This window comes from Primulina huaijiensis, chromosome 16 (assembly GCF_012295235.1).
Source record: "Primulina huaijiensis isolate GDHJ02 chromosome 16, ASM1229523v2, whole genome shotgun sequence".
Lineage (NCBI taxonomy): Eukaryota > Viridiplantae > Streptophyta > Magnoliopsida > Lamiales > Gesneriaceae > Primulina > Primulina huaijiensis.
The window spans coordinates 1,297,390-1,312,565 of NC_133321.1; the positions used below are offsets into that span (position 1 = coordinate 1,297,390).

Genomic DNA, 15,176 nt, shown 5'->3' on the forward strand with positions numbered 1-15,176 from the left:
TAATTTTATATATATGCACGAAATTAACATAAATTAACTCTTCAAGGTTCAAGTTATTTAAAAAATAATCATTCATTTACCCATCAAATTTTCATGCAATCGTTTGTCAAATAAAATTTAATTATTACAATACAATATAATATTATCTATCAACTTTAAAGAACATTAATATTATCAATTCTGATATTAATATAATAAAATTTAGTTTTTTATAATCAATGTTTCCTCAAGTTATTTCCCTGGACTGTTTAAATATTTGAACATTTTGGCTTGATTGTCTAGGTATATCCAGTGTATTTGTTAATATTTTTTTATTAATGTATTTATAAATAAAAGAGAAAGAGAATAAATATTAACATACTATAAAAAATATTTTCACACATTGATTTTTATCAAATAAATTTTTAGCCTCGGAGAAGAAAATCTTGATTTGGTGCTAATCACACATGGAACCTTTTTGCTACTTTGCGTTTTCGAACTATAATAAATCCCCAAACACGTCCTTATTTTGCCACTCCTGTCCTTTGCAGGAAGTGCGCCAGGGGTTTTGGATCCAACCCCTAAACCATAATCTCCTTTTTTCAATTACCAGTAATGCCTTCTCTGGCCAGATCAAGCGAGAGCAAGAGCAGCAGTGACGGCGTCCTATCCCGAATCTCCAATTCCTCGGTCGCGAAGAAGGGAAAGGCCGCCGCTTCCAATGTGTCCTACGTCACGAAGCGACTCCTGAAAAGCACGGGAAAGGCGGCTTGGATCGTCGCTACCACCTTCATTGTTCTGGGGCTTCCTTTGATCATTGAGATGGAGCGCGAGGCGCAGTTCAACGAGCTTGAACTCCAGCAAAGCTCCCTCCTTGGCGCACCTCCGGCGCAACCTGCTTTCCCCGGCCTACCAAACTGATGGATTTTAATTTCTTGTATGATTTAAATAATGTTTTTTGAGATTTTGGGTCTTGATAGATAGTATTTGATCTTGTCGCTTTGTTTATTATTTGGCTATAATAATCGGCGGTTGCTTGAATCTCTGTTTAAACCGGATTTTACCTCTTTGAGATGAGGCAATGTAGTTTTACTGGTTTATAATTAATCATGTGTGCTTGTGATTGGAGTTGAACATGAAAGTTGCAAACTTTATTGCTAATTGTTGGGTTTTCGTTCTGCCCGGTTATAGTATGTCAAAAGTTATTTTTTGCAGTGGAGATTTTAGGCTTTCAAAAGCTATTTCATTTTTATTTCTGTTTAGTGTATGATTGCACATGTTCTTGAATCACGTTAATAATTTTTTTTGTACACACAAATCATCCGTCTGCGAATAAAATGTATAAGTCCAGTTTGGAACAGATCTTGTATACTTTTATGTGCTTTGTAATGGTTCTTGTTTATTCTCTATGGTGAAATTTCCAGTTATGATGCCAATTACTTGCATGTTCTCGGGTATTAATATTGTGTTGTATGTATAAATTGTTTTTTGTGTGTTTAAACTTAATTACTGTAAGATTTAATGAGGACCCTCATGTGCAAAGTTATTGTAATTTAGGTTGGAGTTAGTAGGTGAAAGGTGTAGTAAGCAAGAAGAGTTTGCTACAGTGTGTGTGTCTGTAATAGTTTGAAATGTTGATAATGGGTTGTGTTAAAACAAATCTATTGTTCTAGCAAGGGGATCGCCTTTGCTTTTGTGGTTTATTTCAGTTTTTAGTAGCTTTCTGTGATAAGGATCCAATTATTTGAAACAGAAGATTAGGCAAGTTGAGGCTGCTAGCAAATCCAGAGAACTGGTTTGAAGAATAGAACGGAGACGCTCTCTTGTGTCAAATTGACATTGTTTTCTGGTCTTTATTTCTCTGCTTATAAGTGCTACAATATCATCACAAATGGTACAAATGTACAGCTACTAATTCCTAACTAGAGATATTTTGGGATAGTTCTTGTGTACTTTTATATCCTTTCATGTTCTTGGATATTCATTTTGTGTTGTGTGGATATCTTTTGCCTTTGTTTGTGTTTAAACTTGGTATGTGTATTATAGTTTGGACCCTCTTGTGCAAAGTTATTGTAATTTAGGTTTGAGATAGCAGTTGAAAGGTGTAATAGTTTGAATTTTGGGATTGCCTTTGCCTAGCAACTCTAGAGAATTTGGACCAATTTGACACACTGATTTTGTTGCAAATTGTCATACTTTTTCTGCTGTTTATTTCTACACTGTTATCACAAATGGTACAATTGCTCGGTTCATCATTAAATCAACTAATAATAAGAGGAAAGCATTGCTAATTCCTAATGAAACCATCTCTCTCTCCTCTCTTCAGACAAGGAAATGAAAGTAAACTTCCTACTGTAAGTAGGTTTCTTTTTCTTTGTATTTGTAGCAGAGAGTAGGTTTCACCATGGATGGCGGATGCTGAGGAAGTTGAGCGTTTTGTAAACCAGAGAAATCTCTTACCTGATAAGATAAGGATTGATGTGTGCTACCATCGATTTTGACGAAATTAGGACAATCGGGCCCGACTTCCAGCTCAATTGCCAAAGTATTCTCCATAAAGGCATTTAACAGAGACTTTTAGAACACAATGCTTAAAATTTTACAATCTTCCAAGCATATTGAGATATAGGTCGTCGGGGAAAATATTTTTCTCCAGAATTTCAACTTTATGGCTGATTGACGACGAGTGATGGAGGAGTTACCGCAGAACTTCTTCATAGACTTGATAGTCTTCAAAGAGCCCGTGGGTTTGCAAAAACCTTTGGAAATATCATTTGATGAATTCCAGGTATGGGTCCAATTACATAATCTCCCTTTGGTCTTTATGCATAATGAGATCTCGAGAAATATTGGGGGACAAATTTTCAAGTTTTAGAAGTCGATATGGATTATGACGGTCAGTGTATGGGAAATTTGCTTGAATTCATATTAAGAGAAAACTGAATCAAGAATCAACCTCGTCAGAGAGGACTTTGGATTAAGTCGAAAACTTCTTCAGATAATATTTGTGTTCTATTATTATATGAACGTCTTCCATATTTTTGTTTTGCTATTGGTTGTGTTGGGAACATAGTTCGTGACTGCATTGATCTTTCAACCAACAAGGCTGAATTAGAATATGGAGTCTGGTTGAGGGTCCGTCAGTATTGGGTGGTAAGAAATCTTTTTCTCGTAAAAACTAGAGGTTTCCGAGTGCACAAGTTCATCCTCCCGGGATACTTTTCATCTGCCTTGACATATTGATCTCGGTGTCAAATGGATCTATTGAAAAAAATCCTAGCCCAAAATTATGCGGAAATATCCAATCTCGGGCTGCTTGTCGGTCCAGATCTCATATGGAGTTTTTTCACGATTCTTGTTGATCATGGACCGGTTTTGAGTGTAGCAAGCAGTGTTGACAGCTTCTGGCCAAAATCTCTGAGTGATCCCATATTCTACTAGCATAGTTCTAGCTGTTTCTTTAAGATTGTGATTTCTTCTTTCAGTAACTCCATTTTGTTGCGACGATCTTGCAGTTGAAAGCCATACCATGGTTCTCAAGATAGGAAGATAGGAGTTGGTTCAAGAATTCAGTGCCTCTATCACTCCTGATTCTGTCCACCACTGTAGTTCTCTCATTGTGAAGTCTCTTGAGAAGTTTGATAAGCTGGGCATCGGTTTGATCCTTGGAACTCAAGAAAATCACCAATGTGAATCAATTACCACTAGGGTATGTTTCTTTATCCCTAAGCTCATTACTGGTATAGGTACAAATAAATTCATGTGAAATAGTTCCAAATATCGAACCGATGAGTTCCTTCCTTTGTTCTTGAAAGTTGATCGAATCTGTTTACCTAGCTGACAAGCATTGCAAACTCTATCTTTTGCGAAATCATGTTAGGCAGACCAAGGACCAGTTTAAGCTTGCTAAGGGTGACAATAGATTTGAATTTTAGGTGATTAAGCCGTTTATGCCATAACCATTTTTTATTCCCATTTAAAGCGGTAAAACAAGTGGGTGCATTTAAGTTATCATCATTCCATCCCACCTTATATGTGTTTTGTTCTCTTAGACTAGTTAACATAATATCACCTGCTACAGATTTAACCGTGCAAGTGTGCTTGTGAAACTCAACGGTGTAACCGTTGTCACATAGTTGACTGATGCTAATCAAATTGTAAAACATGTTTTCGACTCAGATAACATCATTGATAACTATTTTGCCGTGGATAATCTTACTTTTACCCACTACTTTATCTTTCGAATTATCACCAAAAGTGATTCTCGGTCCTTTATAGTCAATGATTTTTGATAGAAGATGTCTATTTTCTGTCGTATCTGGAGCAGCCGCTGTCTAAGAACCAAATGGATTCTTCTAGATTTTTCTTCTTCCATACCTGAAATTATTGAGATAAGAACTTGGTACCCATATCTATTTGGGTCCTGAACTGATTAGACTTTTCGGGACCAACACTTGAATTATCCTGAAAGACTTTCCATTGTGTGTCCTTAATTGGATGCGGTTGGTGCATAATCAGGTGGTGTGTGATGTGTTCTTTTTTTTTTTTTTAACATATGTTGTTTTGGACGTTTTTCCTTGTCATTCAGTCTGTATCTCTTTTGAACATGTCGACAATTGTAGTACCAGTTAGGTCTTATTTCATTTGAGTGATATCCGGTTGAACTTGATTTTCTGCGAGACCAATCTGAACCGTTGTGAGTGGTTGGATTTGGCATGTATCTAAGCCAAGATGGATTGGATTTCAAACTCTCAGATTCCACGTGACCTAGACCACGATGCCTTTCGTTATTCTCAAAATTTACATTTCGATTGACTTGGACTTCAGGCTCATCATGTTCATATATAGTACAAGATCTGAAAATTTTAATTGATTTTGAATTGCCTTGTTCTAGTAACGGTTGAGTTTGTGCCTCATAAGTACTGCACTCATCGATGCCATAACCAAGCTTAGTTCTATCCCAGGTTGGTTTTTGCATCTCATGCATCTTTTCAATGGAAGCAGATAACTTATTCCACGAGTTGAATACATTTATCAACCGTTTGTAATACATATACATTCACAAGCAACAATAAAAATATTTTTACTTAAAATAGCTTTTCATGAACATAAACTTTAACATTTTCCTTTCAGTATATCATACCGTATTTTAAATCGGTACGTAAATTTTATCGATTCGAAAGACTTTTCGAGAGTTCGGACAATATTTTCAAAAATGTACCAAAACAAATATTTTTCGGGAGTGTGTTTGGGCTTGATGGGTTTATTTTAGTGCTAGTGGGCCCAAGTTCATTTAATTTTAATTAGAGGCCCATTTATGCTTAAACTTTTTATTTAAACACACCATTAGACAACCCTAACCCTAGCACACCCATTCGGCCGCCCCTTCCTCATTCAACATCATTCAAAGCCTCCATTTTCGAGGAAAAACCACTAGCCTCTCGACTTTTCTCCCTAGGTTTTCAAGAAAGCTTCTTCCCCGCCTCTCCAGTACAAGCCCTACGCGCGTATTTTCAAGTTTTTGAGCACGTAAACGTTAAGACACGCCATATATCTCTTTTTCTCATTATTTACACAATTTATATGCTGATGTATATGTATTTGCACGGAGAATGCTTTGTTTTATCTTGTGGTATCATTTTTGCAAGGTTTGACATGATATATGCATACCCTTTGTTCAAAACTCACGTTTTTTTGTTACCTTTGTGCAAGGGGCTATCGTGTGAGGGTCCTAGGGGGTTGTTCACGTCGATGATGAAGGGGTCAATAGGCTGGAGTCGAGATGTGGCTGTGTTTGATGAAAGCCGAGAGGTTTGGTGAGGCTGCTACGGTTTACTCGACACTTCCGAGCCCTGGGCATGCATGCTGCGTCGGCGTGCTTAGGGTTATTCCATTGGGGGTCCTATGTGGTCGGTCATGGTCCTAGGGTGTCTAGCTAGGGTCCGATCTTGGTGGTTTGGGGCATGGGCCGAAGGGTAAGCGCTAAAGGTCCGAGAAAGGTGAAGGAGAGCATGTGCAGTAAAGTTCCAGCAACTTTCCGAGGCTGTTCGATGGTCTTAAGTGGTCTGGTCTAAGTGGTTTAGGGGCTGGTAGGGCACGGTAGGGTCATGGTTTAAGTTGGGAAGGATTTGGCTGAGTTTGGGTTGATTCGGGTTAAAACCGGGACCCCGGTCCAAGTTTTAAAACGAATCGTTCAAGTTTTGAAACGAGCTTGAGTTTACATCTAAGAAAGCTTATTATTATGTTTTGAGGTGTTTTAAGAAGTTTGGTAGGCTTCGGGTCGAAATTCTGAGGTCCATAGGTAAAATGGTCAATTAGGGTTTCCAAGGGAAAAATGGTCATTTTGCACCCGAGTCGAATTTTAGTCCTGGCAGACATTATTTTAAATGTTTATGTTATCATGTATACGACTTTTTATGAAATTATGAAAAATACGTTGCATACTTGATGTAAAGGAAAATTTACGTATATGCATTATTTTTATAAGTGATGAATATGTTGACACGTTTTGAAGGAAGAGAGTTGATTGTGACTAATATGTATATGTATACAATGAGTTGTAAGGCCAAGGCTCAGTGGATGGGTAATACTGTCGTTGATGTCCCCGCCAGCGGGTACCACAGTTATACGTAGTTGGATCCATCGAATAAAGCTGATACGAAAGTCACAACTAATGAACGAAATTAAATTAAAAGAGATGAACACATATATGATGATATGTTGAGACATGCTTTGACACGTATGCTTTATTATGTTTACGTTTACGCTTTAAAGATCATGAAATGTATTTTTATTATGGTACTTTTCACTGTTGCCTGCTGTGTATATGTACTTGCTGTAACGTTACAGGTGTGTTGAGTCATTAGGCTCACTAGGTGTGAATGATGCAGGTGAACATATTGATCAGGAGGTTGGAGGGGCCGAAGACTGAGTAGGCAGAGTTGGATATGCGCACGCCAACCCGAGGACCGAATTTTCCGCACATTATATTTATGAGATAGGAGTGAATTGGATATTTTTATACGCTTTTGTTTTATATGTTGATGTTGCTAAGATTTTTGCATGCTTCGCTTTGAAATTATTTTGCTCGACAGTCTAGAGTTTGACGTTCGTCATATTTTTTAACTGCGGTGTTTTTACTGATAGTTGAATAATTATATTTTTAAAATATGGAATTTTTAGCTTTTATCGCATGCATGCTTAAATATGTATATTTTCGAAAATGAGTTTATGAAAAAAAACTCCTAGTAGTATTTTAATTAGTAGCGTTACAAGTTTTGTGTGTAAATGTGAGGGTTTGTTGGCTTTTTATTTTAATTAAAACACATTGTGCAAGCTTAGGCACATTAACCTTGTATAATAAGCCCATTAGTTATTATTTAAAATATTTTGTTTAGGAAATTTTGTGAAACTATTAGCCGAGTTATCAAAAAGTCCATATTTTTATCGAAAATCGATTACCAGTTTAAAATACGACTCAGCGTATAAAAACAACTCATTTTCGAAAATTTCATTTAAAATAAATCACACATTAAACAATTAAAAATAATTATTTAATAAAAATATTTTTCCTTACATGGTCCCCGGTCTCTTCCCTCGATCGCAACTCGAATAACTTTTAAAACACAATTTTATGCATACTAACATAAAACTTTATTTTTAAACATGTGATCATGCACATCATAATTAATTCAAGGCATTAAAATCATTTAATTAGTCATTTTCTATTTTCTCTAGATTTGCATGCAGTTGGATTACGTTATCGTATTTTTGGACCTTACAATGCCACTATTAGTACTCAAAGATAAATTACATCGTCATCGAATTCATATGCAACTCTCGATAAACCAATTATTGCAGATTTGATAGGGGTACATGTGCTGATGGGACCATACTGTAAGCTAACCATGGCTTAAAGTTCTTGCATGCACTATCAGTGATACATAGGGGATCATAGGACGATGCTACTAGACGCTCGTACCATGATCTGATGGGTTCATTCAGAAATGACTTCTGACATTCTTGATCAAGAAGTTGATGAAAAGAATGGGCTAACTAGGGTAAGCTCGAATAAGAATAAATGTTAGTCTAAATCACGTGGAGATGTGAACCCACGGGTAGATGTATCCCTGAACCAATGAGGCTCACACAAGTATCGGATTTTGTATTCTTGTTGAGAAAGTCAAAATTCAAGGAGTTGAATTTGACAAAATATAGTTTGATGTAGGTCAAATAAGAAGCTTATAAAGGAGTGTTTATAAGCGGATTCTATAAGATAGAAAAAATGAAAGTTAGCTTAATTGCTAATTAAGAAAGAAGAGTAGAACTATCTGTTTTGGTAAAGGAGTTCACTAAACTGGCAGCTACCCAATTTTGGTATTCAAATTTTTGGTTTTTCATTATATGAATAAGACTTGTATACCATGAGGGGTCATATAACATATCGAAACTTTTGCACACAAAAGTCACAAAAAATTTTTCCCCTCCTTGAATACAAACTCACGGCCATAGCAATTTTCAGAAAAAAAATTTCGACCATCTTGTTTCTTCCATCGTCGTATCCCTCTGACGCTGCATCGATTTCGGATTTTGAAAATTCGGAGGCCATAGTATCAACGCACAAATCGTTTACGATTTCAAGTGCAATCCAAGCGGGGAACGTGTTTTCTGATCGTAGACCTGATTAGATGATCAAACCTGGTGATCTGTTCGTAAAGAATTACAAGAAGGATTATCTCCGCTTAAAAACTGTAATAGTTTGGAGCCAAGCGTTCTATACGCATAGGTATAAACTTTATACGCCCTATGAATGCATTTAAATATGTGATGCCCAAGGATTCTTTTGAATGTTGAAACGAAAAATTTTAAACTTCCGCTGCATCTTAGATGCGAGAAAATGGTGCCCCAACATTGGTATGATCCACCTTAAGTATAGAAACCTATCTCAATTAAGTCTTCTATGATTGGTCGAAAACTGCTATGTTATATAATGTTATGGTCCCCTATGCACATGATATATAACATAGAATATATACGGCACACGTATACTAGATCTATCTCCTTCTCCCATCTAAAACAAAAATAAGGTGGTCGATTCTCTGTTGCCTTGAAAGTCGATCCATAACTCTAACGTCAAATCAATCAATGAATTCTGGTATATGTTTACTGTTATTTATAATTTCTGATAATTCGACATGAATTTCTGTCGTATTATGATATATGAATTTAATAACATGATTTTCAGATTTATTTCCTTAAATCCGGACCTGTAACTTGTGAGTCGTTACTTACATACCTTTCAGTTTTGTAATTCACTTTGATGTAGCTAGTATAGAAACCCTACCACGTCATCATTTGCATTTCTTGCATTCGATGTTGAATTGTACGTACTCGTGGCATGCATCCCAACTAATTTAACAATTGTATTTGAAATTCATGAATTGTATCTAATGTCCTTTTTTTCTGCAAATGGTATATATATATATAGGATGGACTGAGAATCACGTATGCGTGGATCAATGAACAAATCGAGCAAGAAAAAGCCAAGGGTGCCGATTTGTCCACCTACGGTTCATCAAAAGTCGTTGGAACACTTCGACTCGGTTCCCTTTGCGCTGCTGATGGCAAAGAATGAAAGCACAAATGAATTTCCCTGTATTTGCTTCTATATATATCTTTTGCAATTTTTTTTTTTTTTACATATATTACGTTTTATTCCTCTGGTTTCTATGTCGTTGTCATTTGGATGGTGAACACATAGTAGAGTTCTATACAGGGGCGGAGCCATATGCTTGTTTACTCGAGCTTTGGCCCAATTTTTTTTTAAAAAATTTATATGTAAATTTTGTATAATTTTTTAATAATATGGTATTAGTGTGGGTAGATCAATTTAAAATATTAAAAAATTTTAGAGTTTAAAATTCTAATCCGGACATAGCCATATTTCTAGTTTCGCCACTGATTCTATATTGAGCTTATCATATGTTTGGCACTCAATAATTGTACACGAAGTTCACGATGTTTAGGAATCCATTAAATTATTTGACATGAGCGTATGTTTGCTATAACCACAGAAAAAATACTGTCAAGTAAATGTAATCGTAAATTAATTTGAAAAGTGACGTAAGTGCGGCTTATTTGAAATGCTGTATAAAAGGATGACATGCATAAATTGAGAAATGTTTGGAAACTTTTTAACAAATAAAAACAAATGAGGCTTGATAACTGGATTGTGATCAGAAAAGTTTGAAGTTGATCCCTACAATTGATTTCTCTCTTGTAAGTCTCTTGGCCATTAATGCAAATATTATTAGGGTGGCAAGAATTTTGGTAGTGAAAGTTGATCAATGGATAGCCACTAGATTTTTTAGTTAAACAAATTGAATTCATTTTCCAGGCTGGAATTCAAGGCCCATATCCAATTAATTTAAAGGGAGTACGATTGTAAAAGCTAAATTTTGCCCACAAAAAAAAAAAATTTGTGTTCACTATATAAATTAAATGGAGCCCCGATTTGTTTTAAATAATTGATTAATTCACATGTGTGGGTATATAATATCAAGTTTATTGGTGCCCACATGTTTCCTTGGCCTCGGGACGTTTTAAAATTAAATAAAATAATTAAAAGAAGATAACTTTTTCAAAGTCGTATAAACAAATAATATAGAAATAAAGTACTCAATTATTTGCAACATTTCATTTCGGCCAATTTATGAGAATTATTGCCTCCTTTAATTTACATAAAGTTTCACTTTTATGATACAGTTTTTTATTTTCAAAGTTAGGAAGTGATACTTGCCTCTTTTTTTATCAGTTTAGATAAAAATTATCGAATACCTGTTTTATTTTTATAAAAGATAATGTTATTTGCTTTGTGTAATATGTACTCCACTTAATGTATAAATTTTATTTGCAAAATAAAGTGTAAATAACTCCATTCTTTTATGAATACTTAAATAAAAAGAGATACATATCTCGGACCCTTATTAAAAATTTGTTAGAAGTATTTCATCACAATTAGATAACCTATTTTAATATAAATAGAGATTGATAGCTGTAATATTGTCTATAATGTAAGTTATTGATCAATTATCGCACATGACACACATAAAATTCTTACAACTTTTCCTTATTAAATTTGTGCACATTCTTGATGCAAAAAGTATACAAATAATTATGATCAAGAGTGTTAAATTGGCACATCTAAATGTCCATCTTCACTTTGTATGAATATAGTGTTCTCTATTGTTGCCAAACAATGGATTGGTGAGGAAATATAAGCTTTATATTTAGGGAAGACAATGAGTCGGGTTTGGGTAGCATTTCATATCCTCCGTTCTCATCCTTATCCGGTATTCAATTTTATTGTCATCCATATACCCGCCAGAGGATTGAATATTCGTACCCTATCCAAATATCATATTGACATTTATAATTACTTTTTCTCATATTTGAATATTCAAGTAAGTTATGGATATTTACTAAATTGTGGAGAATAATAATAAAAAAATATAAAAATTATCAAATTAAACATTATAAAAAAAATTAAAAACTATTTGTCATAAAATCATTATCCTACAAAAATAACATCAATTATATACCAATAATTTTCTTCATTTCATCCAACTAATATCATTTAATAAAAACATATTATAATTAAGATCATAATTGAAAATCATATATTCAAGTCAGATTATGTTAGGATCGGAAAAAAATTTAGGAAAATGATGAATAAATTTTTCACAACAATGTTTCGAATATTTCAATTGGGTTAGCACACTAAAATAAAATTCTTGTCAGTTAGGTTCTCAGTAAGTCAACAGTGAGAAATGTGCAGAAATAGACTGATTGAAACAGTTTGAACAAAATGACTTATAAAAACCCATTTGGGTTATCAAATAAGAGTTAAAGAGGGCAAAATGAAAAGTAAATTTACACGAATTTGTTTTAAGATATTCGTAGACTTCAATATTCCTATGTCACCTCTTTTTTCTCATAGAATGATTGCACTAAAAAAACTTTTGTAATTTTAAGTAATTTGAAATCACCCAGTTAAGTAGGATTTAACACTTCCTAACTGAAACTCTTAGTAAAATTCAATCTTAATCAAAATGAGAAGCAAGACTTCTTACTATCAATTACATAGATTTCACAAAAAAAAAATCTAAGCACAATTTGATCATTAAATTATCATATAATAACTTATTGGATTGTGATTTCCTTTAGCAATTTGGCTCGCATAAAGCTTTTTCAAGAAGATACAATATATCAATTAATTCAGAGAGTTGGGGAGCTTTTAAAAACTTGTCAAACTATTCTATTTATAGATTTCAACGGCAACGATAATATTTTTAAATCATATATCCATTTCGAAATACAGATGATGTTGATATCATGTCATCGTCTTTTTTGACATATTCTGGTAGTGTGCATGAATTCTGATATTTTCTTGAGAATCGGTGATTGTTGGTTCAGAAAACTTTATCCGATATTTCAGTTAGGCTATGATTCTTAATTACTGACTATACTGATATTCTTCAGATAATGTTTAAATTTCGGCTGACTGATCGAATGAAATAAATTATCAGTTAGGCTTCATCAGTTATCGTTAGATCAGTTTGCCTATAGTATCTCTCTTACACTATTAATTTGACTCGGTAGTCAGTTGGACTCTTAGAAAACTTTTGCTTATGAATATTCAATTTTCTTCTTGAATTCAGTTAAATCAGGCACTGTAATTATCTGTTGGATCAGCTTCATTGTTAAATCACCAAAACTTACTCCTTTTCTAGTGTTTGACAAAATTATGTCACTTTAGAGAAAATACTGAATTCATTAATCTCAATAGAACATACAACTAATTTTTTTTTTTCTGACTATACAAGATCAGTTCTCTGAGAATTATCTTTTATGTCGACCAGATTGCATGTTAGTTGGCTTCTGCGTATCAGTTGTCTTTGGATGTTGTTTATTATGACTCTGATTGGAAGATTTGGTTGAATTCTTTTCTTCCCCTTTTTTGTCAACACCGGATAGTGTCTTCAACTAGTCAAGAACGGATACTAACTAAGAACTCATTCCGTCAATTTTTTGATTGAAATTAGCTCGTACTTCCAATATCTTGGTGTGATTCTGAAAGTTATTATCTTGATTTTACCCACCAAGATGAATAGCAGTAGCACTAGCCCTCTGAAACTTTTTAATCTGCTCTAATCGAGTGAATATATAGATCATTCCTCGAGATAGACCCGACACTTCCTTGAGCATTTTATATTTAAAAGATTCTAAAACTTCCTCAATATTCAAATTGCTCTTTTTAAGAAATGTGATGAAAGCATAGATAGCAGTGAGGCTAGAATGAATCTGATCAAGAGTGTTTTCATCATATATATTCATATCAGGAGAAAAAAGCTCTATTCTTAGAAGTTCCTTTGATACAACAATTGTCAAATCAGGAGTCTGATTGCTTGAAGGACCTGCCGCTTCAATCATCAGAACACCAGTCAGTCTGACTGACAAATGCTCCAATCTTCATTTCTTCAACCTGGATGATTAGCTATGCATCAGTTTTCGTAAGACCTCGTCCAGACTTTTCAATTTCAACTACCTCTTGCTTTATGCCTTGAACAAATTCAGCTTCATCAGTTTCTACCATGAGTAAATTCTCAAATAGGATAATTTTTTCTTCAAAGATTACTACATCGGTTTGTTGAATTCCTTTAGGTGCATATAGGAATTTACTCAGAATAATATCATCATCATCATTAGCTCATTGTTGTTGTACAATAGATTGCATAATTTCTTCTACATTGGCCAAAGTGATTTGCCTTAGGGGAGGAGAAATTCTATGGCTGAATAGACAATTTGGCTTCCTCGGGACTTGATTCAGTTTGGTTCTCAGAGGCATACTCAGACGAAGATCCACCAACCTTCTTTTCCTTGGACTCCACTGGCTCGAACAACTTATGATAATTTTCCCAAAATCTTACTCATCTGCAGTGTTACAAGATCCATGTCCAGTTGATTGATCATTGCAATGTCATCAAAAGTTTTTGGTCACATGAGATCAGAGTTTGATCTTTGTTTAAGATAGACAGTAGTCAACTTCTGAATCTTCAAATGATCAATAAGGTACACTCGGCATTGAAGAGCTTCAGAGATGACCATAGTCTTCACTTGATTCAACATTATCTTCTCCAGTTCTATTTAAATTGATTTATCTCGTCCATCAAACATGTTTGAACTACTGACACATACTCAATTTCCTTAACCTCAGCAACCTTCTCTTTACTTTTCCATGAAATTGTTGAAAGGGTAACATCCAGTCTTGATCTAGTTGATTGGATAGGATATATATAATTATCATCCTTTTGTAGGTCTCGGAGGGGAAGATCTGTTGGCATGCTAATTTTTCTTGGCGGAGCTGTCACAACTATCAATTTCAATTTTTTTTGGCTCTTCTGTAGCCTTGTCCTCAGTATCCTTGATTTCTTGTACTTGAGAAATAGATACAATCTTGATTGGTGTAGGTGGTGGTCTGGTTTTTGTTGTCCTTGATGTTTTTGGAGGAAGAGAGGGAGTTGCCACTTCAAAATCACTGGATTGAAGAATCAGTTTCCTCTTTGGCTTAGGCACAATGTCCTTACTGACCTTCTCCATAGTTTTCTTCACAATAGCCATTTCATCTCCAATTTCTTTCTTAACTTCCAGCAGTCCGACATTATAAATGTTCAGTGCTCGTCTCTTAGGCCTGAGATATAGTATGTTAGCTGCAGTGAGAGCCTTGAAATTATGCATGGTCACAGAATTTCTCAGAGGCTCTTGCATCTTCAAAAAGTCGGCTAAGAGGGATGAAAAAACCTGTTGATTGATTTTCATTTTGAATAATTGCCTTCAGAATCTAAAATAGAATGACCAACCATTTTATATTCATTCATGTGGCAGTGGCTATCATCACCAAGAACATCTTGGTGGTCATGGCATCAAAGGAGCCTGCCTTGTCCGGAATAGGCTTGGACACCACATCAGCCAACAACTGATAATCCATAATCACTTTTTTTTTCTTTCTTATGTCTTGTTCGGATCACTAGAAGCAGATAACTTCATGAACTTAATATCCTCATTGCTTGCTAAGGCACTTCAGAGGGCAACTGGAACAGGGTTGAGAAGAAATCTTGCTCAATCAACAAACTGCCCTC

The 15,176-nt window shown here is 34.7% G+C and overlaps 1 protein-coding gene across 1 annotated transcript; it reads left to right on the top strand.

The window, feature by feature from the left end:
• The first annotated feature begins 518 nt into the window (after positions 1-518).
• Positions 519-1,189, top strand: LOC140962130 (mitochondrial import receptor subunit TOM9-2-like). Its single transcript, XM_073421002.1, has one exon. The coding sequence runs from the start codon at positions 595-597 to the stop codon at positions 898-900; it is 306 nt and encodes a 101-aa protein (XP_073277103.1). The 5' UTR covers positions 519-594; the 3' UTR covers positions 901-1,189.
• The last annotated feature ends 13,987 nt before the right edge of the window (positions 1,190-15,176 follow it).

Coding starts and splice junctions, on each gene's coding strand:
- LOC140962130 (XM_073421002.1), top strand. CDS start 595: ATGCCTTCTCTGGCCAGATCAAGCGAGAGCAAGAGCAGCAGTGACGGC.